The sequence below is a fragment of the Schistocerca nitens genome, chromosome 11, assembly GCF_023898315.1.
Source record: "Schistocerca nitens isolate TAMUIC-IGC-003100 chromosome 11, iqSchNite1.1, whole genome shotgun sequence".
In the NCBI taxonomy this organism is placed as follows: Eukaryota; Metazoa; Arthropoda; class Insecta; order Orthoptera; family Acrididae; genus Schistocerca; species Schistocerca nitens.
In genome coordinates this window covers 31228825-31255554 of record NC_064624.1, presented here as the reverse complement: position 1 = coordinate 31255554, position 26730 = coordinate 31228825, and the positions used below count along the sequence as shown (strand labels likewise).

At 39.9% G+C, this 26730-nt stretch overlaps 1 protein-coding gene across 6 annotated transcripts in view; it reads left to right on the top strand.

Annotated features, from left to right (window-relative positions):
* LOC126212953 (zinc finger protein 708-like) overlaps positions 1-10079 on the top strand; it is a 109742-nt gene extending 99663 nt beyond the window's left edge. For 4 of the 6 annotated variants that reach the window (XM_049940475.1, XM_049940473.1, XM_049940474.1 and 1 more), the window contains one exon: positions 7897-10079. In XM_049940475.1, the coding sequence (XP_049796432.1) occupies positions 7897-9313 (1417 nt within the window). In that variant the 3' untranslated portion in view covers positions 9314-10079. The remainder of the gene's footprint in view (positions 1-7896) is intronic. The other 2 variants (XM_049940478.1, XM_049940476.1) reach the window with 2 other exon arrangements.
* The last annotated feature ends 16651 nt before the right edge of the window (positions 10080-26730 follow it).

The following is a 26730-nucleotide window of genomic DNA, read 5'->3' as shown; positions in this document are numbered from 1 at the left end:
GTGGTTCTCTTTTCTCCAAAGGTCTCTTTAATTTTCCTGTAGGCACCATCTATCTTACCGCTTGTGAGATAAGCCTCTACATCCTTACATTTGTCGTCTAGCCATGCCTACTTAGCCATTTTGCACTTCCTGTCGATCTCATTTTTGAGACGTTTGTATTCCTTTTTGCCTGCTTCATTTACTGCATTTTTGTATTTCCTCCTTTCGTCAATTCAATTCAGTATTTCTTCTGTCACCCAAGGATTTCTACTAGCCCTCATCTTTTTATCTACTTGATCGTCTGCTGCCTTCACTACTTCATCCCTCAAAGCTACCCATTCTTCTACTGTATTTCTTTCCCCCATTCTTTTCAATTGTTCCCTTATGCTCTCCCTGAAACTCTGTACAACCTCTGGTTTAGTCAGTTTATCCAGGTCCCATCTCCTTGGATTCCCACCTTTTTGCAATTTCTTCAGTTTTAATCTGCAGTTCATAACCAATAGATTGTGGTCAGTCCACATCTGCCCCTGGAAATGTCTTACAATTTAAAACCTGGTTCCTAAATCTCTGTCTTGCCATTATGTAATCTATCTGTGATAGTTTCTTGTATCTCCAGGATTCTTCCATATATACAACCTTCTTTTATGATTCTTGAACCAATTGTTAGCTATGATTAAGTTGTGCTCTGTGCAAAATTCTACCAGGCGGCTTCCACTTTCATTTCTTAGCCCCAATCCATATTCACCTACTACGTTTCCTTCTCTTCCTTTTCCTACTATCGAATTCCAGTCACCCATGACTATTAAATTTTCGTCTCCCTTCACTATCTGAATAATTTCTTTAATTTCATCATACATTTCTTCAATTTCTTCGTCATCTGCGGAGCTAGTAGGCATATAGACTTGTACTACTGTCGTAGGTGTGGGCTTCGTGTCTATCTTGGCCACAGTAATGCGTTTGCTGCGCTGTTTGTACTATATTGAAATTTCTTGACCATGGCGACTCTTCTACAAGGAAAAATGTAGATGTTGCTGTAAATTGTAAGATAGCTTTCACAGGGTGTCACCAATCAAGGGGAAGAATCCTGAAACCTTTGGGATACACATACAACAAATGGAATGACGAAAGATGCACCCCAATAGAGGATCTGATAGTGTAGTAAATATTACTACTTCTCTGAGATAAATTCACAGCCTCAGGAAAGGAAATAATCGTTTCTGTATTATTTATTTTGGTCAGATGTGGCTCGATCAAAATAATGCACTAAACATATGACAGAGTTCAAAAAGCAATAATAGAATGAAAGTTCTGTATGGCAACGGATACTCGCTTACTGTCATGCAGGATGATCTAAATATGGCTTTACCAAAAGCTATTATTTACATGCCCCAAAACCAATGATTATCATGAAGAACTTAGCAGCGGCGTATTTCAACCCCTGTGTTTACCTTTATTGAGTCTATTCAATGAGGACTGTCTGATTGTCATCGACAATGCCAGTTAAAATTCCACAATAAAGGAGAAATTTCCTAGTTAAAGAACAAAGGAGGAGGAAATTCCACATGAGCCTGAAGAGGAAAGTAAATTTAATGCTACTATCCTAAGGTGGAGGTTGTCAGGTGTCATTGCCATCTTTATAATCGATATGAACTTCACAGCTTAGCAACAGAAATGGAACACACGATTGTGAGACTGCCCTATTAGTGCAGAAAAGGTGGACAGGGTATCATTGAGCGGAAGGGAAGGGGAATGAAGAGGCAAGGGGAGTGGAGGGGGAAGAAAAGCAGAGGAGAAAGGTAGTGGAATGGAGGGGCAAGAGGGAGGGGACTGTGTGAGTAGAGGGGAGGGGGCAATTAGAGGTCATAGAGGGGACTCCATACGTTAAAATTAAAGACAGTATGAAAAATATAGAAACAAAAAAAAATATTGTGTGGAGCGACATATAGAAACATGTGCCTGTGAGCTTAAACTAAATGATTGTAGCTGTGTATAGGTCCCCATTGGGAAATTTCCAGCGATTTCTGAAGTACTTGGATTCTTTATTATGCCATTGGCAGTCAGAGAGAATCACATTATTGTTTGTGGGGTTTTCAATTTAGATATTCTGAAATAATCTGACAGAAAGAAAGACTTTGAAGTATGACTTCTTTCAATGTGACATTGGTTATTGATTTTGCTGCATAGGTAGTACAGGAAAGCAGCACTCAGAGAAATTCATATTTAAGTGGAAGAATCCAGAAGGTTGAAATTAACAGTAGAGATAGTGTGCAACTGTAACTGGGGAAGTATCAAGAATGGTGTTCCATGGTGTTCAGTTTTGTTCCCCATTTTTTCTTAATATGTATTAACGACTTCACACTCTATATTCATGAAGATGCAAAGCTAGTTATTTTTCTGATTATACTGTAATCACACCCAAGAAACAAGAATTAGCTGAGGAAATTTTGAATTGACTTTCTGGAAATTATGAAGTTGTCTGCAGATGGTCTCACAATAAATTTTTAGAAAACACAATAAATACTGTTCTGTGCAGTAAATAGCATAATACCATTTCTTAAATATAGATTTTGATCACAAATCTGTTGCTAAGCAGAATATTCGAAATTTCTGGGTGTGTGCATTGATGATAAATAAATTTGAAGGAGCAAATCGATGAGCTGATGAAACATTTCAGTTCAGCAACTTAAGCTATTAGGGTTATTGCAAATTTTGGTGACAAACATATCAGTAAATTAACCTGCAACGCCTATTTTCATTCACTGCTCTCATATAGCATCAAGTTTTGGGGAAACTCATCATTAAGAGAAAAATTACTCATTGCACAAAAGCAGATTAGTAGTTGGAGAGCACCCAAGATAACCTTGTAGACACTTATTTAAGAAACTTGGGATATTCGCAGTACTTTCACAATATGTATGTTCACTTACTAAATTTGTTATTAATGACGAATCACAGTTCAAAGATAATAGCAAAGTGCACTGGGCTAAATCTGACTTGGGCACAGGAAGAGATGAATTATGCTGCCACAAAAATCTTTGATTGTCTACCAGATAGCCAACCAGCATCTAAGAACAAATCAAAAGAATTTATGAATGATAATGTTGTCTCCTCAGTAGATGAGTCTCTAAATATGAAATACTTATTGTAAAAAAAAATTGCATTGTGTTAAGAAACCTAATGTTAAACTGAAAAATTCCACATTACAAAATGTCATATACATGATCTGTGGATCAGGTGTTAATGTAACGCAATGTAGTGTAATATCATGAAACCAGGCAAGGACTGTACATTACTCTATAGTTACTATAATTTGTATCTTACCAGCTGTAAGCAGAATCATGTTGAAAGGTGGGTCAGCATATGGTTTATCTGGGTGACAGACTGCAAGAAACAGAGTTATTTCCTATGATTGCTGGAATGCACTAACCACCTGTATGCCACTGCAACATTTGGGCAGTGCGTATTTTATTTGCAAGGTCATTGCCGCTCCCATCATTAAAAAAAATTTAAAAAGATTTTAAAGTTTTAACTACTGCTTTCACCAGATGACAGTATATTGTATGCGAGTGGTAGGCAGTGGCTACAGGGCAATGTTCAATATTACTATGTTATAAATGGCGTATGTGAGTACTTTGTTGTTTCATTCAAAAAACTGGCTATTTAAAAGTTTGACACCTCAGAATTGGGGATCAAATAGTTTATATGAGCTCATAATATACTATATTTTGTACAGATTGCCTGAGGATGCACCGATAACTGGTGTGAAACCAGTCACAGATTTAATAAAAATCATTCATAAGTTTGGCTGTGATTGCCCACTCTACAAACCAGTCTGATAAATTAAGTCTGGAATGGTCCTATTAGTTGTGTTTAGAGGACTCTAAAGTTGATAGTCAGAACATGCCATCTGTAGATCATGAAAGCTTCAGTCTTCTGAGTAATAACTAAAAGGGTTCACTAGACCTCTATGCTGTGTAACTTGTCCTATCTGACAGCAGGTGTATAAGAAATGTACCTAAATGGGTACGAGACATGCAAATATTTTTTGAAGACTGAGTTCAGAAATCAGTGGGATAGAATATTATGCATTAACCTGCTGACTTGGAAATTTGGGTGTAAGACCATTTCATTGTTTCCTTTTTAAACTACAATTTGCAATTCATCATTGACACAATGTGTAACACCATAAGCAGTTAACACTAGTAACCAATAAAGTGAGTACCCGCAAACATTTTGATCAATCGCAAAGTAAATATATTTGATTAGACATTCAGACTAAATGGTTCTAAAGTCTATGTACATTAATGATGTACACTGTCCAGTAAACAAAGATCAGGAAAAGGTGAAAGCTTCAATCAGTGGTCCCTTAAATTTTCTCTTGACCACAAATTGTTTCCATAAAAGAATGAGAGAGTCAAGGAGGGAGTGATACTGTGGGGAAGGATGTTGAACATTAACAGTGATTTCACCTTCCTATGCATTATAACAAAAGAAATAATCTCACTTTCAACTTGGGCAGAAAGCCACACCAACATATGTAATTGAATTACTCCGTCAAAATACAGGTAACAGTGAGGGACATGCAGCCCAGTGCCCAGTCCCCAGTCTGTAACTTAGCAAACATACAAGGTGACAGTTATTGAACTATATGAAAAATATCGTAAATTAGTTGCAAACTACAGCGTTCACACACTTTATTCAAAATGTAAACTTCTCTACAGATACTCGGATTTAGGTTATGACATGTTTGATATGGCTGCCATCATTGGCGATGAAGTGGCACAGCCAAATAGCAAAATTCTGGAAGACCCACTGAAGTATGGGAACATCAGTATCGTCGATGACCATCTGAATATATGTTTTCAGCTCAGAAATGGTTTTGGGGTTACTGCTGTACATCTTCTGTTTAATATATCCATGCAAAAAGGACTCAAGTCTGTTCAGATCCGGACGAGGGATTTTTCCGATTTCCAGCAATTTTTATTTTATTTTTCAGCAAAATTTTTGTAATTTTGATTCCTAAGAACTGATATACTAATTAAAAATTTTACTGTAGCCCGCCACTGCAGAATAATACTGCAGCAATAAAACAAAAACGGGGGAATATCACCAAAATAATTCTCTTGTTACAAGGAAAATGGGCCATTCACCACAACCACCACCCGTGCACATACAAGCACCTGCTGACAACAGTGTTAAAGATTCTGCAATACTTTGTAACAACAAACTGCTTTCAATAAGTGTCATTCCTGGACTCATTTTGATGAGTGACGTCGTAATTGCTTACATTTACAACTGGACAGGGGAAATATTGCGGATGTTTGTTTCAGAAGCGTTAATTTCAAAGTAAATTTCATTTTATGCAAGATGTAATGTTTGAGAACGTGTGATGAATTTATTAAATCATTAGATTCCCATTCAAAACTTAACGCTCCTGTCCAGCCATATGGATAAATTATGGTCCCAGAAGACCATGACATAAATCTAAATTTTGACTGCACATTTGCATTTCCACATATCTTGAAAAGGTAATACACAAAAGATAACAAAGTTTCGAGTTTAGTCTTTCATATTTATTTTAATTCTTTCACTGATTACAGATTATGCAATAATGGTGACAGAAAGTATAGTTGCTTTTCAAAAACAAGTGTGAAGTAAGTTCTTGAGTGATCTATGTAAAAAATCAGTGCTCTACAGAACACATAAGGAATGAAGTGTCTGTGCTCGTCAGAAATATTAAGCTGCTGCAATTGACGCTGGTGCTCTTGTAACCATACCCTCGGAAAAACAGCAAAAATTTTTTCGAAAGTCAATATTATATATGAAAACTTTGCTTTTATTGTGGGTGTACTGATGTATATTAGTTTAAACCATTAACTTTTCCTATTTGTGTGTTTGCACAGCGTAACATTCATGTTGTTACTGGCTGACATCACGTTTCCTACCCTCTGAATATCTGCTGTCATTGGCTGGCGAGATCATGTGACACGAGCTATGCTTGGTCGACAAAAGCACGTCACAATCTTTATTTGAGTGCTTTGGAAGCTACCATGATGTAATTGGTGGAATTCGTGTTCATACTTTTGTGATACGAAATTATCTAGGGCATATGTTTCTACACATCAAAGAATTTTCAAAAATGCTTCGATTTTTGCTAGGTTGAGATTCCTATACTGCCAGGAAGATCTATACAGGTTTACAAATCCATAACCATTCAAGGGATTCATAAGATTTACAGCTCCTAGGGAAATGATACCATCTTTTAACATGGAAAAATGTGCTTCCACCTAGTAAAAAGTTTTCACCCTAGAAAGGGCGTTTCTAACTGGGAAATTGGGGAATTTTTTTGTCTTGTCCAGGTATACACCCTCGTTAAGTTTTCAGCCTTCCATATGAAATGAAGTGGCTATTGAGAAGAAACGCCGTGCACTGGTGGTACAGTTGTTTTATCAGAACAGTAGCACTACGTTGCAGGAATATCATTGAAAGAAATGGCTGTGAAGTGGCTCTGTGTGAATTAATGTGTTGAAGAATATGTTCAAGAAATTTGAAGAAATACGTGAATTGAGTGGTGCAGCAGATTCCAATATCAGTTGGTGAAGTTGCATTTAGCTACAGCCGACCATGCAGCAGATGCCTGTAGAGTTGTCACAGGATATCCCCCCCTCTCCCTCTCTCCCTCTCCCCCCCCCCCTCACCTCTGCCTCTGACTGTCTACCACCACCACCCGACCACCTGGTCAACAGTTCAAAAGATTTTGTGGCACATTTTACACTAGTATCTCTATGTGCTGCTAAAGAAACCCCAAGATAGGCTTCAAGTGACTTTGACCTTCATTTTTGGCATGCGGGGAAATGAGTAACTTTTGGATGGACAAAGCATATTTTGCTTTGCATGGGGCTGTGAATGCACAGAACTGTCACATATGGGTTTGTCCTCCCAAATCTTGTGCCGGAACATCCACTGCACTCAGCTTATGTGAATGTGGTGTGGTTTCACAAGCCCCTTCATTCTGTCAGCGTTTCTTGGAGACAATGACACATAATGGACCCCTTCGGTGTACAGTGACAGAACTTGATAAGGACCTTGTTATGCAACGTGATTCCTGCATTTCAAGAACATAACAGTGTCTGCACCATTATTTTGATGTGAGATACACTGGATATGCTGTAGGCAACTGTTAACCATCTCATCTCATGGATACAGCATGTTGCAGAGTCGGTAGACCATTTTGAACATGTAACACCTGATAATATCCTCATAAACACACCAGAACCACCATTATCATTGCTCTGGTCGTTTTTCCTATTGTCCTGCACTGGTAACTCATTCTGGATGCTTATAGCAACATATTTTCACCTGGTGGTAGAAAGTGAAAAATTACTTTTCAGTATACTCCGTGAGGACACCAGTTAATGAACATGCTACAATGTTTTTTCATCCTGCAAAGTATAGAGCCCATATTGCAGCACCCCGAACACTGTCAGTTTAGTTACAACCACTTAGAACGCCTCGGATCAACTTCTTCTTACGAAGGCAGTGTGGATGTGTGTGATGTCCTTAGGTTACTTGGATTTAAGTAGTTCTAAGTCTAGGGGACTGATTACCTCAGATGTTAAGTGACATAGTGCTTAGAGCCATTTGAACCATTTTAATAATTACACATAAAATCTGCAGTGGTTCATATTGATCATTATTGAGTTTCGTCTGGTTATTTTTGTTTTAAACCACGTTTACTTCATCATTTCTTTCCTTCTGGTGAATATTGTAATTTTAAATTACTAACAGTTACTGAATATGTAATTTCTTATACACTTTTATGACTTGTGGCCTATAGTACTTCATTTATGGACACTCAAATATTGTTTCTTTGTTGTTTGTATATCATTATTTAACATTCTTCTCCTTACTCTTCAGATTGACTCAGAGTACTGGTGGGAGCTGTGGCATATTATGTGAAGGAACTTGTCACCATGGGCTATTCCAGGATAAGTTGGTGATAGACATGAAGACGTCAACACACGAGTTGGGTCCCAATACAGAAGATGTGATTATTGATAAGGAGTGCTCAGTTGCTACCCGATATGACTGTAGTACAATGAAAAAGGAATTTCATGTGTATAGCTGTAATTTCTGCCGACAAAGCTTTTCTTCCAAATACAGACTCATAATGCATGTGTTTGTGCACATTGATGGTACGCAACCACCTTTGTATGTTTGTAAGTGGTGTGGTGAGGTATTTCACAGTAATGTTAGTTTGAAAAACCATTTGAGAATGAGTGAGAATTCTGTCTTACCTGCTGGCAACCATGAAAAATATGGCTCTAGTGATCATCAAAGCAGTATCTTCTTGGATAGTGAGCCAGAAGTTTCTGTTACAGAACACAACGAGCAGTCTTCATGTAAGGAAACTTCGAAAGCTTCAAAGAAGTCTTCTAATGACAGGCGTTACACACATATGAGAAATGAGATGGAGAAATCAAATGATTATGGAGCTTCATCTACAGCTGTTAATGTCACTGCCCAGGCTGATCTACTTACTGCAAACAGAACCCACAAATGTGATATTTGTGGCAAATTGTTTGCTAGGTCGTGTGATCTCAAGAGGCAGGCACTGATACACACCGGGAAAAGACCTCACAAATGTGATATTTGTGGCAAGTCGTTTGCCCAGTCATGTCATCTGAAGACTCACATATTGATTCACACTGGAGAGAAACCTCACAAATGTGATATCTGTGGGAAATCTTTTACTATGTTAGGTGATCTCAAGAAACACACATTAATTCACACTGGAAAGAAACCTCACAAATGCGAAATTTGTGGGAAATGTTTTACAATGTTAGGCGATCTAAAGAAACACACATTCTTCCACACTGGAGAGAAACCTCACAAATGTGAGGTTTGTGGGAAATCTTTTGCTATGTCAGGTGATCTCAAGAAACACACATTAATTCACACTGGAAAGAAAGCGCACAAATGTGACATCTGTGGGAAATCTTTTGCTATGTCAGGCAGTCTCAAGGCCCATGCTTTCATTCACACTGGACAGAAACCTAACAAATGTGCTATTTGTGGAAAATCTTTTGCTATGTCAGGCAATCTCAAGAAACACACATTAATTCACACTGGAAAGAAACCTCACAAATGTGAGATTTGTGCGAAATCTTTTGCTATGTCAGGCACTCTCAATAGGCATGTATTAATTCACACTGGAAAAAAACCTCATAAATGTGTAATCTGTGACAGAAGCTTCACTCAGTCGAGTACACTCAAGACACATGCATTACTCCACTTGAGAAAGAAACAAGTAGGTGTTAGTTTAAGCAAATAGGTATCCCTGGTTGGTGCTCTCAAGGCCTGTAAAATAATGGATGTAGCAGGTAGACAATAAATTGTAATGACTGTGAAATAACAGTAGAATGTGGTAGAATTGCGAAAAAATGTGTAATTATATGTAATTTAGAGTGGTAGCAGATAAAATGACAATATAAAAATCCATATCTGCAGCTTGAAATGCCAAGAAATTGTATTGCTAAATGTGCCTCAAACATGAATCAAATATGTTTCTGTCATTAACACTGCTATTTTTTCCTATCGATCTTGAGACAAGAGGAATCTGAATTGTGATAAATCCTTACTTTTGTCAGTAATCATAAGTAGCATGCAATATTCAGTATAAGGCCAAGGAAATGTCATGACCTTCTGATTATTATCCCTAACATAATCATCATGTATTACTTTAACTCTGCATTTTAGGAACAATGTCAGCAATTGGGTACCCATATATTCATGGCAGTTCCTTCACTCAGGCTAGTAAACTCAACACTGGAGAAACATGATTATGGCAATTATTTTACTCGGTTATGTTTTTTCAAGAGATTTCCTCTGTGTCATTAATAGTGTGTACATTTGTTCTGTTAGTACTAATCCTCTATTAGTAAATGTAACAACAAATATAACAACCTGCTCAATAGCATGATTGTCCACATTTGGAACACAATGCGTAGACAGTTCTACATGGTAGGGACTTGGCAAGTTGTTTACATGTTTCTGGAAGTATGTTGCACCAGATGTTTTATTAAATATTGTTTCATGTACTTAATTGGTACTGATTGTTAAATCCTACCTCATTGGTTTTGTCCTTATCTAAGTGGAAAGTAATGCTCTCCCATTTTTAAAAATGACAAAATTATACAATGTAAACAAACTAATACATATTAGCATCCAATCTCCTAATGCTTAGTCGTAAACGAGAGTTGTGACTGAATTGTGCCAGCGTCCAAAATCTACTTAAGTATAAAATTACCCAACAGCTGCTGCTCATGCACCACTGGTTCCGTTGATCTCAATAATTCACAATATCCTTGATTACACATGAGAGAAATTTGTTAACATCGAGTATAGATTTAAGTGTCAGGAAGTCATTTCTGAAAGTATTTGTATGGAGTGTAGCCATGTATGGGAGTGAAACATGGACGATAAATAGTTTGGACAAGAAGAGAATAGAAGCTTTCGAAATGTGGTACTACAGAAGAATGCTGTAGATAAGGTGGGTAGATCACGTAACTAATGTGGAGGTACTGAATAGGATTGGGGAGAAGAGAAGTTTGTGGCACAACTTGACTAGAAGAAGGGATTGGTTGGTAGGACATGTTCTGAGGCATCAAGGGATCACCAATTTAGTATTGGAGGGCAGCGTGGAGGGTAAGAATCATAGAGGGAGACCAAGAGATGAATACACTAAGCAGATTCAAAAGGATGTAGGTTGCAGTAGGTACTGGGAGATGAAGACGCTTGCACAGGATAGAGTAGCATGGAGAGCTGCATCAAACCAGTCTCAGGATGGAAGACAACAACAACATAACCAATCTGAGGACAACTACAGTGACTGGGAGGTGATGACACCAAGGCAACCACTCAATGTAGGTAATCCAGCTTACTTCACTCAGTGATGTGTGCAGTGTCGTGGTCAATAGTAACTTGCAATTTTCCCAAGCTAGTATTCATCAATGGTTTGCTGAAGGCGAGTCTTTGATTTTTTTGGTAGTGTAGGCAGTCTGTCGGTTGGGTGCCAGCACAAAAGATGTTTCAGGGAAATTAACAGAAAAGTTCAAAGCTGTTGTGTGTGTAAGTTAAATGAACAGATAACCTAATGGTGGGTGTGATACATTATAATAAGAAAGTTGAATAAGTCTACTGTTAGAGAAACTAAGAAGTCTGAAGTGTAATTGTATGGCCAGAGCAGAGAACTGCTACTATAGTTGGCTGTGCTACCAAATACGGTAATTTGTTCGCAGTGGGCATAAATAAAGGTTTGTACATTGCAACAACAGTGCAAGAGCAAGGGAATTCTTTTGTTTCCTCTAAAATTAATGCAATTTCACAATTTGGGACAGTAGTGAGGGTAATAAAGTAGGATGCTTGTAATAATTAGTGTGAATGCACAGTTGAAATTCGAACTACATGACAGTCTGATGTGCAACCCTAGCAAACAATCAGGATATCCGTTGCCAAACATTGCATTCATAAGAAGCTACACAGGTGACAGGGAAAGAGAAGGCGATAACACTCAGATTTGCAAATGGTGCAGATTATTGATGGGGATAGCTGTACAGTTAACACATCTATCGATCTTGACGGTTTTACAATACCACCAGTGCAATAATACAGCAAGGTTTATTCCTACATGGAGTTGGTCATTTGCTTGTGTACTGATGCATGAAATGAATTACTAGTTATGGTTTGTTCGAAGGTTTCAGCTGGCACTAAGTTAGGGCTGAGTCTCTGTTGCAGTTTTGGCTGAATGGTAGGAGCAAGGTGTTAACATGCAACTGTTGCGTGGCTGCTGTACAACAAAATCTGTGAAGCTTTGGTTACTTCCAAAGTAGCAGTCAGTTTGCACAGTTCCCTGTGTATAGTTATTAAGTCACGCTGGATCGCGTTTTTAAGTCTCTAATATTGCCGTATTGGCACAGTGACTATATTATGGATTTGTCAGTTGGTAGCCAAAAGGTTATCCTCAGTGTGAGTGAACCGCACATACTAGGATTTCATTATACTGTGTAACAATGAATGAAGCTTGCTGGGGAGCTTTATCACAGCTATCAGCATCAGTATGATCAGGGGTACCAAATTTGTTTTCAGCATAGCTGCACTTCCATTAAACCAAAGTTGCTGCATAGCATGGTGGAGTGGTACTGTGACTAGTTGTCCACAGGATGAACAGTGTCTGTAATGTAGTGAAGGAAAATTAAATCAGTGTGAAAAGACAAAGATGGTAGTTCATATTGTCTGGTCGTTTCTGCTTGAATGCTGCAAAAGTTAGCACTCATGTGGAGGCAATTGCAACAGGGACCAAGGTTCGATGCCTCTGCAGTCAAGATGATTGATCAGCGGTATTTATAGTATGTTCTCAGGTGCTATTTGTCTTGAAACTTTGCACAAGTTTAAAAGATTATTATTCTTTCTAAAAAATAGTGATAATTTATGTTGAGTAAGGCTGAACGTTGAGAGGACTGAATTCACAGCCAGTTGTGTTTGGGATGCTTTCAGAAAGAACAGAAGACATCATGGCCTGGCGTATTGCATATTGCAGAATTAGGTCAACGGTTGATTTACTGTAGTTGTGCTAATTCTGTACTTTGTTGGTAAACCAAATGCGAGTTTCTATCCCCACTTTTCTGAAAATCTAATGAGAATGAAACCACATTTTGGAAGTGTCCATTATATAAACTGGCATGAATATGGAGATGTTAGATTTAGGACAAGGTTGTCAAAATGGGAGCCAATAGACATACCCAGTAGTGATAACTTCCTTGGTGAGCTATGGGAAAGAATAGAGGGCTTCGCTGTTAGGAAAACGGACAAACCAGCTTCAATTGTCTGTATCGAAATTAAAGTTGAGAGATTTGTTACATTTATGTAATGCATTAAAATATAATGGAAGGTGCAATAAGGATCAGAGGTGAACTACGAAAGGAATCATGATCATCCAAGCTCATGATGGCTCAAGCAAACTGGTGTGTTGTGCACCACACAGGGTACCCTATATAATGAACGGAAAACAGGTGTTCACAATAGTAAATTTTGTAAAAGTATTACGGTCTTGTGACTGTTGAGGGACTTAACTGGTCCATGCCAGTCCTAATTAAATTAGGCGATAAAAACAGATGGCAGAACATGACAGTAGAAAGTGAAAAACAGAAATACATTAACAGGAAAAGAGGTGACATCATGCACTACAACTATGGCAACTTAGATTTAATCATAGAGGGATGCAAAAGGAAGGGCAGGAGCTTGTTGCTAGATGAATCAGACGTCTTTCATCTCATCAGCCTATCAAGGTGTAATGAACTTACAAGTGTTAGGAATCGAAGTGTGTGTGCTGCTGCCATACAAGATTTGTGTCATGAAGCCATAGAGTTTTATTCTGCTGCTATAAAAGTATGTCAAAGCAAAGGTGGTAAAGGAATATGAAATGAGCAGAAACGCCTATTGATAAGTCAGGTAAGTAAATGAATTTAAAGAGGCAAAACATTTAAAGTTTTTCTCAGTGATGCAGTGCTGGCAAGTAGTACATCAGCTTCGTGGGTGTGTAAAGCACTGGGTTGTGTCCAACTGTATAGCTAATTATAGTGTACTACATGTGAATGCATAACGTGGTATGTATTAGTGCAAATGAAAGGGTCACAAAAGTAACCTGTATCAGTAATGTATGCCTATCCAGATACACGGCTCTTTTGGTTAGTGACAGATTGGGATGCACAGATTGCATGAAGCATTCGTTCCATAAACGGAATGGAGCTCATCAGATGAGTTGGCATTCGCGTCATCAAAACAGCAGAGCCTAAGTGGCAGGTAAAACACATCACTGGAGGGACAAATGCACAACATTGTTGGTTAGTGAGTGTTTAATTAGAGTATGAATGTAATTGATAACATTGGTGGTGGCCATATTGGGAAAAAGACTTCATTATTCATATTTATCTTGAAGGAGTGAACAGGACTGAGATTTGGTGTGGTGCCAGGTGCATCAGCCAGGAACTGCTTGATAAAGGTGATTCTGTACTGCTGAATGCCACATTTTATTCAATGGAGGATGTAGATAATGTCTGAGGTCCCCTTTTGCACAATGGCGACGAGTAATGTAGGACAAGTGTTCATAAAGATCAAATGGAGGCTCCACTATTATTATGAAAATGTACTAAGCAGATATATCCCCAAGGGCAGATCAGTGTTAAAATTGTAAACAATGTGGAACATTATTACCTGTGTACGCATAGTACACAACGCAGTGTCAGTGTCAGTGGTAGGTGAAACATTGAAAGTAAGACACGATGCCGGCCACATACAAGAAGAGGACCAACACATAGCGCGGCTTCCTTTTTGCGGTGCTACAACGAGCAAGATAGCCAGAGTCCTGAAGAGGCAAGGAATAAAACCAGTTTTCCGACCACCTAGGAAAATTAAGGAAATGTTGGGACCAGTCAAAGATAGTCTCGGCTTAAGAGTGCCGGGAATTTATACTATTCCTTGCGAATGCGGCAAGAATTACGTGGGCCAGTCTGTAAGAACCGTTGCCGACCGCTGCATCGAGCACCAACGCCACCTGAAATACAGGTATTTGGAAAAATCAGCGATGGCTGAACATAGCCTGCTTAACAAGCATAAGATTTTATTTGAAGAAACCAGAGTAATAGCCCACACATCGAATTACTGGGACTCTGTGATCCGGGAAGCAGTCGAAATTAGACTTAGCGATAATAACTTTAATAGAGACAACGGCTATGCACTTAGTAACACTTGGAAGAGTGCACTGGATAAAGAAAAATCGCAGAGAAAAACTTCTCGCACTTTACCTCCTGATTCAAGGGATGGCGCTGCAAGCAACGCGGGATAGCAACTACATCTATGGAAGTAGAGGGCACCACTTCGCTACGCGCCATATCGCTGACGTATTCCAGCCAATCAGAAGCCGTCCTTTGCATATAAAAGTGGGAACCTCGCTAGTTCACGACAGTCAGTTTTAGCCCTGACGACGACCATGGAGGTAGTGGTCGAAAGCTTGGAGTTTTATCCTTATTTGACGCGGCATGTACACCAAGAGATTTTTACTCAAGAAATACGTCCCGAAAGACTTCGTAGCCATATTAGTTTCCTCTACGGGGAGGACATAGCGCGCAGCGTTCGTCACCTAGAGAAGCTGCGCCTGAAACAGTCTCAGTTGCTGAGCAATCTGGCTTTTTTACAACGCTGTCGTGACAAGGAGGTAGTACCGAAGTTTGCAGTCGTCAAACACCACATCAGAAGCGCTGCAGTAAACAGAATTTTACGAAAGACCAGCCATGCTATTGTGAAGGAGAGGATACGTCATACCAGGTATGAACTAGACATGAACGCTCGCCTGTTATTAATTGCCATTTATCTCTGGCCGAAGTCCTCTCACCATTGGACTGGGAATGGGTGGATATGACTTTGGTGGCACCCCAACGAGCCAATTTAAGCAGGACTATGGCGAAACAGGCCGATAAATTTGAGCGGCTTAACCGTGATCAAGGAACTACTGGGTCCAACGGCATTCACCACACTGTTATCAACTTCTCTGACAAGGAACTTGATGAAGCTACCATCTCGGCTCTCATAAAGGATTGCACTTTGCCCCAGCTCCACGTAAGTTACCGGTGGTTGAGATCATTAGTGGAGTGGAACAAGCAGTTCGTCATCTTCCTCAAGAAGCAGCGGATGACGTAAGGCTTGCTACTAGCCGGATTTTAGCGACATCCAAGCCACCTAAGTCAAACATCAGCAGAGAGGAGAGACAAGGACTGAAATTGTTGCAGAAGGATGAAGATCTAGTTGTTTTACCTGCTGACAAGGGGAACGCCACGGTAATCCTCAATGCCACAGATTACCATAAGAAAGTTGGATTATTACTGGAGGACAGCACATACCGGGTTCTCAGACGGGATCCCACATCGGTGCTCAGCAGGAAGACAAGGGAGCTACTAAAAAAACTCTGGCCTCTCCAACGAACTGGTGAAGAACTTACGGCCGAGAGCACCTAGGCCACCAAGACTGTACGGTTTGCCAAAGGTTCATAAGGAGAAAATCCCGTTGAGACCGATTGTTAGCGCTATTGGCTCTCCTACGTACAAGCTTGCAAAGCACTTAACTAAATTGTTGGCGCCTATAGTTGATCACTGCCCACATCATATTAAAAATTCAAAAATGTTTGTTGATGTCATAAAACAGATGAAGATAGGCCCAAGTGATATCATGGTCAGCCTCGACGTGGTTTCTCTGTTCACCAAAGTACCTGTGCATGACACATTACAACTGTTGGCTGCTCATTTCTCCTCAGAAATTTTGAAGTTGTTCCGGCATACCTTGACGACCACTTATTTTTTATACGGTGGACATTATTATGAAATGACGGATGGAACAGCCATGGGTTCGCCACTGTCACCAGCAATAGCAAATTTTTTCATGGAGGACTTCGAAGAATGAGCCCTGAGCAGTGCTCACCTCCGCCCATCATGCTTCTACAGATACGTCGACGATACTTTTTTAATCTGGCCACACGGCAGCGACACGCTGCAGCAGTTCGTCGAACATCTGAATGGTGTACATCCAAACATAAAATTTACATTGGAGGTAGAGAAGGAAGGGAAGTTACCTTTTTTCGATGTGTTGGTAGAGCGAAAGCCGGATGGACGACTGGGCCATTCTGTGTACAGGAAGCCAACCCATACAGACTTATATCTGCATAGCCATAGCTTCCATCATCCGTCTCAGAAGAGAGCTATGCTGAATACTTTAGTACACAGAGCCAGGACTATTTCCGACAAGGACCACCTCGGTCCCGAGATTAACCATTTGACGACTGTTTTCAAGAGGAATGGTTATTCTGCCGGTGAAATTAAATCAGTATTGTCCAAGAAAGTAAGACACGATGCCGGCCACATACAAGAACAGGACCAACACATAGCGCGGCTTCCTTTTTGCGGTGCTGCAACGAGCAAGATATCCAGAGTCCTGAAGAGGCAAGGAATAAAACCAGTTTTCCGACCACCTAGGAAAATTAAGGAAATGTTGGGACCAGTCAAAGATAGTCTCGGCTTAAGAGTGCCGGGAATTTATACTATTCCTTGCGAATGCGGCAAGAATTACGTGGGCCAGTCTGTAAGAACCGTTGCCGACCGCTGCATCGAGCACCAACGCCACCTGAAATACAGGTATTTGGAAAAATCAGCGGTGGCTGAACATAGCCTGCTTAACAAGCATAAGATTTTATTTGAAGAAACCAGAGTAATAGCCCACACATCGAATTACTGGGACTCTGTGATCCGGGAAGCAGTCGAAATTAGACTTAGCGATAATAACTTTAATAGAGACAACGGCTATGCACTTAGTAACACTTTGAAGAGTGCACTGGATAAAGAAAAATCGCAGAGAAAAACTTCTCGCACTTTACCTCCTGATTCAAGGGATGGCGCTGCAAGCAACGCGGGATAGCAACTACATCTATGGAAGTAGAGGGCACCACTTCGCTACGCGCCATATCGCTGACGTATTCCAGCCAATCAGAAGCCGTCCTTTGCATATAAAAGTGGGAACCTCGCTAGTTCACGACAGTCAGTTTTAGCCCTGACGACGACCATGGAGGTAGTGGTCGAAAGCTTGGAGTTTTATCCTGATTTGACGCGGCATGTACACCGAGAGATTTTTACTCATATGAACTGATGGATTTGCTTGCGTTAGTGTTCTCTCACAATTACTTTTCTTTTAATAAGAAAATCTATATTCAGAAGGATAGTTTAGCAATGGACAGTAGTTCAGCTGGCCTACTAGCTGACATCTATATTAATGATCTGGAAAACAAATTCTTTAAAGATAAGCCAATAGAAAAAGACAAAATCATTTATTAGAAACACCATGAAGGTGACCCATTGATACTATACAATGGAACAACAACTGAAATAGGAAACTTAACCACTAAACTAAATAATATACATCCCAAAATACGGTTTACAGTTGAACACTAAACACAACAGGGAATTAATTTCTTGACTTAAATAAAACATGTCAGAACAGCAGACACAAATTCAAAATTTATAGGTAACACACCACAACAGATGTTCTTATAAATAAAACATCATGTCACCCAAAACAGTATAAACTAGCATTTTTAAGATCAGCACCCACCTGTGTAAACAAAATTCATGGTGAACGTACTGTAACAACCAAGGAACTAAACATTTTAAAAACAACAGCCCACAACAATGCTTATGACCCAACCATAGTTGACAAACTAGATGCCAAAATGAAAACTAAGCAAAAACCATCAACAAACCTTTCCTCAGCACCAGAAGAAACTAAATATGTGTGTATGCCTTTCCTTGGTAATGTATCGTATCAACTTGCAAAACTATTTAAACCACACGAAGTCAAAATCAGTTTCCACACAAACAACAAAATACAAAACAAAATAATTCACAATATTAAAACAACCAGCCCACTAAATCACAAATCTGGTATATACAAATTAACTTATTATAGCGGTTCTTGCTACTACATAGGACAGACGGGAAGAAATTTTGAAATCTTATACAAAGAGCACACTGACGCACTCCATTTGAAAAATAAATCCATTTTGCAGCCTATTTAGCCCAAAACAGTCATTCAATCACAGATATAAAAACCAACCTCCACATACTACACACTGTAGACAAAGGAACGAAAATGGACTTCTTGGAACAATTAGAGATTTTCATGCATAACATGCAGACAAACAAAAACTACGCGAAACGAAATGTAATGTGAGGAGGGCTATGCGAGAGTCGTTCAATGAATTCGAAAGTAAAGTTCTATGTACTGACTTGGCAGAAAATCCTAAGAAATTTTGGTCTTAAGTCAAAGCGGTAGGTGGAACAAAACAAAATGTCCAGACACACTGTAACCAAAATGGTACTGAAACAGAGGATGACAGACTAAAGGCCGATATACTAAATGTCTTTTTCCAAAGCTGTTTCACAGAGGAAGACTGCACTGTAGTTCCTTCTCTAGATTGTCGTACAGATGACAAAATTGTACATATCGAAATAGACGACAGAGGGATAGAGATACAATTAAAATCGCTCAAAAGAGGAAAGGCCGCTGGATCTCGTGGGATACCAGTTCGATTTTACACAGAGTACGTGAAGGAACTTGCCCCTCTTCTTGCAGCGGTGTACCGTAGGTCTCTAGAAGAGCGTAGCGTTCCAAAGGATTGGAAAAGGGCACAGGTCATCCCCGTTTTCAAGAAGGGACGTCGAACAGATGTGCAGAACTATAGACATTATCTCTAACGTCGATCAGTTGTAGAATTTTGGAACATTATGTTCGAAAATAATGACTTTTCTGGAGACTATTAATCTACTCTGTAGGAATCAGCATGGGTTTCGAAAAAGACGGTCGTGTGAAACCCAGCTCGCGCTATTCGTCCACGAGACTCAGAGGGCCATAGACACGGGTTCACAGGTAGATGCTGTGTTTCTTGACTTCCGCAAGGCGTTCGATACAGTTCCCCACAGTCGTTTAATGACCAAAGTAAGAGCATATGGACTATCAGACCAATTGTGTGATTGGATTGAAGAGTTCCTAGATTACAGAACGCAGCATGTCATTCTCAATGGAGAGAAGTCATCCGAAGTAAGAGTGATTTCAGGTGTGCCGCAAGGGAGTGTCATAGGACCGTTGCTATTCACAATATACATAAATGACCTTGTGGATGACATCGGAAGTTCACTGAGGCTTTTTGCAGATGATGCTGTGGTGTATCGAGAGGTTGTAACAATGGAAAATCGTACTGAAATGCTGGAGGATCTGCAGCGAATTGACGCATGGTGCAGGGATTGGCAATTCAATCTCAATGTAGACAAGTGTAATGTGCTGCGAATACATAGAAAGATAGATCCCTTATCATTTAGCTACAAAATAGCAGGTCAGCAACTGGAGGCAGTTAATTTCATAAATTATCTGGGAGTACGCATTAGGAGTGATTTAAAATGGAATGATCATATAAAGTTGATCGTTGGTAAAGCAGACGGCAGACTGAGATTCATTGGAAGAATCCTAAGGAAATGCAATCCGGAAACAATGGAAGTAGGTTACAGTTAGCTTGTTCGCCCACTGCTTGAATACTGCTCAGCAGTGTGGGATCCGTACCAGATAGGGTTGATAGAAGAGATAGAGAAGATCCAACAGAGAGCAGCGCGCTTCGTTACAGGATCATTTAGTAATCGCGAAAGCGTTTCGGAGATGATAGATAAACTGCAGTGGAAGACTCTGCAGGAGAGACGCTCAGTAGCTCGGTACGGGCTTTTGTTAAAGTTTCGAGAACATACCTTCACCGAAGAATCAAGCAGTATATTGCTCCCTCCTAAGTATATCTCGCGAAGAGACCATGAGGATAAAATCAGAGAGATTAGAGCCCACACAGAAACATACCGACAATCCTTCTTTCCACGAACAATACGAGACTGGAATAGAAGTGTGAACCGATAGAGGTACTCAGGGTATCCTCCGCCACACAACGTCAGGTGGCTTGCGGGGTATGGAAGTAGATGTACATGTAGAAAACACCCCACACCATTTTAAATGAACAAATTGATTTAGTAAATAACCCATTCTTCCAAAATTTTAAAGAGTCATTAAATTTGAAAAACTAGTAAATGCTGTACTCATCCACTCCCATACCCATTCCTCACCTTGCTCATACCACACCTAAGCACTGTCCTCTCTACCTCTCTTTTTACACACATACACACAATCTCTCTCTCTCTCTCTCTCTCTCTCTCTCTCTCTCTCTCTCTCTCTCTCTCTCTCCCCCCTCCTCCCTCCCCCCTCCCTCTCCCCCCTCCATCCCCCCTACAATGCCTCTCTCCCTCCTCCTCCCCCCCCACTCCCCTCCCCATATGTATACTATCCTGTTTATTGAGCAATGAGAAACATGCCAAACATAACTTCACTACCAGAAATGTTGTCCTAGACACTTTGTTATAGATTTTGTAGATAGCATAAGAAAATTTTGTAATGTAAAAACATAATACTAATTTTTATAAATAAAGTTATGTAATAAATATATATTTTATTACAAATGGCACACAAAACGAAAAATTAGCAAAGAAAATCTCTGCCTCCACAAATCTCTTTGGAGACAATGGCCACTCTCTTTGGTATGTTTATATTTTTTGAAGTATGTGGGAGTCGCCATTTGTGGAGAAGTGCCTGTTCGCTTGATATTTAACGATACTGGAAAGCAAACATTATGTTCTCCAGAGCAGTGCCTGCCACAAAAACAGTGAGTAATACCATCAAATTAATCTTATAATCTTAATATTCTTCCCACATACGGTACTCACATTTTCGTCTCTGTATTTGCGACAGATGTACGACCCTCACAATAGTCCAAACTAAATTGTGTCATATGATGATGAAGAGCCGGGCGATTCGGAACCAGTCATGAATAAACAAAATTTGAAGAAAAAACGGCGTTGCAGTAATTCCTGAAACCTTTCCTTATGACTCTTTTGCTCAGGGGGATTTATGTAGCATAGAATACAATCAACTGTCACAAAATGTGAAAGGGAATTGCACCAGTGACATTATACATCTCTCAGTTCTTCTATTAAAGCATTGTCAGTCTGGATTATTTTGAGCCTATGGCTCAGTTCATCAGCATTCAGGTGTGAACAGCTTGGTTTGTGGCATACGTCATAATCCTATTTTGAAAGTCTTAATGCCCAACGAGATGAATGACTACTGGGGTCCTTTAAACTGAGCCTCTACAAAAGAACTGTATAATCAGGGACCACAGTGAATTTTCTTCTGTGCAAATAACATCTGAAATAGTTGACACCGAATATAATTGCTACCAATTCTTTCTCACTGTTATTATAATTAGCCCTGCTTGGTTCTTCTATGTAGAAACACAACCTGTGAGGATTCCCTCAACATTATATTTCTGACAAAGAACAGCACTGATAGCGTATTCGAGGTGTCTGTTCAAAGTATAAAAGGCTTTTCTGAATCGGTATATAAATAATGTGAACCTCTCAAATCATATTTATGTTTCCTCATGGCCAATTCAAATCTTTCTTTCCGCTCAAACATCGCACCTTTCTTTGACAACTTGGTTAATCGTTTGGTTGTCATAGCATAATCCTTTACCAAAGACAATAATAACTAGTGAGGCCAAGAAAAGTTGCATCTCCTTAATGTTAGTGTGCCTGGAAGAGTCTCAACTGGTTTGGTAAACTGTGGATCTGTCTTAATCTCATCTGAACTGATAATATATCCCATGTACTTAGCCTGTGACTGTGCAGAAAAACACTTGAAGTTCAAATGTGTATGCTGTAACCTTGATAAAACGTATGTATAAGTACATGATAAAAGGCTCCCTGGATTTTTTACGATAAAGTAATGTGAATAGACATAAGTGATTCTTTTGATTTGTACACGTAGGCATAAAAATTAACAGCAATGAGAAGTGACACATCACTTCATGCCAAGCATAAGTATAAACAAAATTAGCTTATGACTCAGCTGTCATGCGCTCAACAGGATGCCGTAAAATTAAGATTTAGTAAGCAGGGGATTGACAGAGACGTTAATTATGAATATGCGGTAAGGCGCAGACGAACGAAAACATTTTCTCATTCATTTTGTTGTACAGTTTTTTTTTGTTTTTGTTTGTTTTTGTTTTAGACAGACACAGACAGAGTGTTTCGTATGTATAAAGACGATGAGGTGTGCGATTTTAGAGATGAATTATTGAGATCTCGATGTGTTCTATGTGTGGGTGAACAATATAATGTTACAGAACCGTATCAAGTATTTTATTTATTGAAGTAAGTCAAGAGAAAAATTACAGGAAGAGGATTTTCGTGATTACGACAAGCGCCAGTGTCCCTGGAATACTCCGCTCCCTGCAGCTTCAACAAAAATGTGAGGAAGTCCGATGCCCAAAAGAATACCAACAAGCATAGAACATTTTAACAACCATATTCATTAGTATATATTGTTTCGTAAAAAAAATAGAAATATTACACGTACCTCATTCTCACCAAATGTTCCGCAGTAATCCTTAAAAATGTGGTACCATCCAAATACACTAAAGACGTTGCAGGCTTCAATCATCTTAGTAACAAGTTAGTGAATCTCTGGAAAGTGACAGGCGCATTTCAAAGGCTGAAAGGCATGTGTGAAAACTCACACAAACCTCATGGAACCACAAATGTTGTTTTTTAGGTATTCTGGTGCAATCGGAATTTGGTGGTAATCTGTCCAGTGTTTCGTCGATGTGGGGTACAGGGTAAATATCAGTGGTAGTCACCTTGTTTATTGCTTGTACGTTAATGCATAGGCGATAGGCTTTCTCTCTACTGATTGTCTTTTTGTGTACAACTACTATAGGGGGCCGGCCACGGTGGCCGTGCGGTTCTAGGCGCTTCAGTCGGCATCCTGCCGTGCTAGTGAGAGGTTCGTGCTGTACTCCGTTGAGTTACTGTGACTGTCTGAAATGTCAGCGTTAATTGAAAATGCCGCGAAGTGTGAAGTGCATGCTGTAATAAGGTTTCTGACTGCAAAAAACTATACACCGATAGAAATCTATCGGCAGCTTTATGAAGTGTATGGGGACAACATAAGCACTGAAGGTGGAGTGCGTCAATGGGTCATAAAATTTAAAAATGGCCGAACTAACGTTCACGATGAAGAGCGAAGTGGAAGACCCAGCACAGTGACTGCCGAACTTGTCGAAAACGTCGATGCCGCGGTCCGTGAAAACCGTAATTTCACAATAACGGAACTCTCTATGAGTTATCCACAAATTTCACGAAGTTTGTTGCACGAAATCATTGCCGAAAAGCTTGGTTACCACAAGTTTCGTGCAAGATGTATACCAAAAATCTTGACAGAGATTCATAAAAATCAGCGAATGGCTGCAACGTTAACGTTTTTGGACGCTTACGAGAAAGATGGCGACTCATTACTCGATCGCATCGTTACTGGTGACGAAACATGGGTTAAGCATGTGAACTGAGAGACGAAATTGCAGTCAATGCAGTAGGGGCACACAAATTTCCTCCAAAAACCCAAGAAATGCATGCAAACAATGTCGGCAAGGAAGGTATGGCGACTGTCTTTTGGGACAGAAAGGTGTGATTTTTGTGGATTTCCTGGAAAGAGGTACTACAATAAACTCTCAAAGGTATTGACAAAATCTGCACAACCTCAGAAGAGCAATACAAAACAAGCGCAGGGGAAAGTTGGGCTCAAAGGTCTTGCTAATTCACGACAACGCCTGGGCCCACACGGGAAATGAAGTTCTCGAATCTTTTAAGTGGGAGTTGTTTCCTCATCCGCCGTACAGTCCCGACCTGACACCGAGCGACTTCCACTTATTCCCAGCAATAAAGAAGTGGTTGGCTACGCAGCGTTTTGATGACGACGCACAGCTTCAAGAAGAGATAACCACGTGGTTGAAGGAGCAGGCCGCCGAATTTTACGACGAAGGAATTTCCAAGCTCGTTCATCGCTACAATAAGTGCCTTAATTTAAATGGCAACTATGTAGAAAAGTAGTATTTAAGTGTGACTTTCATCTGTATATAATGAAAAAAATTCCAATACTTTATTTATTTTTAATTCCAAAACGTAATGTACTTTGTGGATAGCCCTCGTATACTGCTGTTCATCGAACAACCAAGCATATTCCTTTAATACCGAGTACAAAAGATTTCACTGACACTGGGACGTGTGCTAACTTCTCATAGGCCTGATTTTTAAGTAAGGTCGCGACTGTGCAAATTTTCTTTCTGTTAGCTGCTTCTTGCTCTTACACTTTAACTTATTTTCACACTGAAATTCTTCCTCGACAACTTCCTGACCACTAGCAAGTATTGTTTACTTGTAATCTCTATATCTCCTTACCGAAAATCATCAATAAATAATGGAGCACAAAACTTCTTTCCCAGTGCCTCTATTTAATTTTTACTTCTTCTCACATGAATCAACGACCTGTCGAGAATGTTGTTTAGGCCGAGTGTATCAAGCAGAAAGTCAAATGTAGTCAGTATTTGGATTGTGAAGTCTTTCCTGTGGCACCGTGGTTATTACCAGTTGTGTAAGTTTCAAATTCCCATGTGTGTGGTTCCGTTGGAGGTTCTGGAGAAGACCTCATTCCACAAATTCCTAGTGACTGAGGGTCGCGAGTTCCACTGCCTCATTGAATCGAACAATATGCGTCCCATAATACGCCACCACCCAGTACCGGTCTACGACATCCTTCTCTAGAATGACACTGAAATCCCTTCTGTGTCTTCTCACAACTTACCCATCAAAACCATAATTCTTACCATCCATCTCCAAGTTACAAACCATATTCCTGCGGGCAGTATCACTTCTTTTCATAATCCACTAATGTTACAGCGCAACGATTAAGTGCACTCTTATCGTTAAGAGAAACAAATAATGCACTAATTTGAGCCCCTGTAACTGCTGATACTTTGGCAGCTCTTCCTCTGATATTGGCTTATAAAATTATATTAGCCACCTCACTTACCCTTCTATCTTGGGCTTGATACATTACCCATGTTATGTGGAGGATGGGTGGTGGGGCCTGATCCCTGACAGTATCCCCACCGTGTACTCACATTTTATCTATTACCACGTGGTGAATTCCGTTATTGAGGAGTCTGTCTCTGATCTTTTGGGCAGGCAGTACTTGCATATCAGCGTTTGGAATTCGTGTCATTTACAGAAACGTGTCGCAGCTTATTGCTTTGCGACAGAGTAGAGACGAATCTTACAGCCTCATTCCAAAAACGTGTCTGTCTTACTGCCTAATGTAGTGAAGTAGGTGAGGCTACCTTTACTTCAGTACATATTTGCAGATTGATTCCACGTATGAAGATGTCAATTGTTCTGGCTCCAGCTGCCCCAATTAACACGTCATTACATGTGGCATCCCAAAACAAACGTGTGCCACCTGACACAGCTCGTATTTGACCAGCAAAATCTTCATTCAGCTTGTGCCTTAAAGTGGATAAATGGTCTCTGTGGTAGCTGACTTCTCATTTGTCAGAATAGTGCTCTGCTAAACCGTATGCCAGGGCTTTAGAGAAAGATATTTGAAAAGGTTACCAATGGCTGCCCACAAGGTTCTGTAACTAGTCCACTGGTTTGGGATATTAGTATTGAACTCTGTTACATCAGGGGCAGATGCTATTGCAGGTGTTGTAGCATACGCAGGTGACATCCCAGAAGGTGTGTCTGCAGACTCCAGGGCGAGACTTAAGGCAAAGGCGAGTGACTTGCTTGCTCAGATACAGTGTCGGTCCAAGAGCAACAAACTGACTACAGCTGTTCATAAAGCCTTATACATACTTCTGAAGGGAAGGCTTTCTCTTAGTAGGAATCCTTCCCTGAGGCTTGACGGAATACCTACAAAATGCAGCACTGCTAGTAGATATTTAGGCTTTCTTCTAGTCGAGAAGAGATACTATCTAAAAAACTAAAAATCTGTTACTCTGAAAGCGGCCAAAATTATGTATAATATTGCCTGTGCTGGGACATGACTATAAATTACCATTTCATGTGGTGTGGTCATATCACGAAGCTAACTCCGACACCATTATGGACTTTACTGCCAGCGTCTTGACACATCATCTTAGACTAAGGAGCAACAAAACAATACTGCCACGAATTT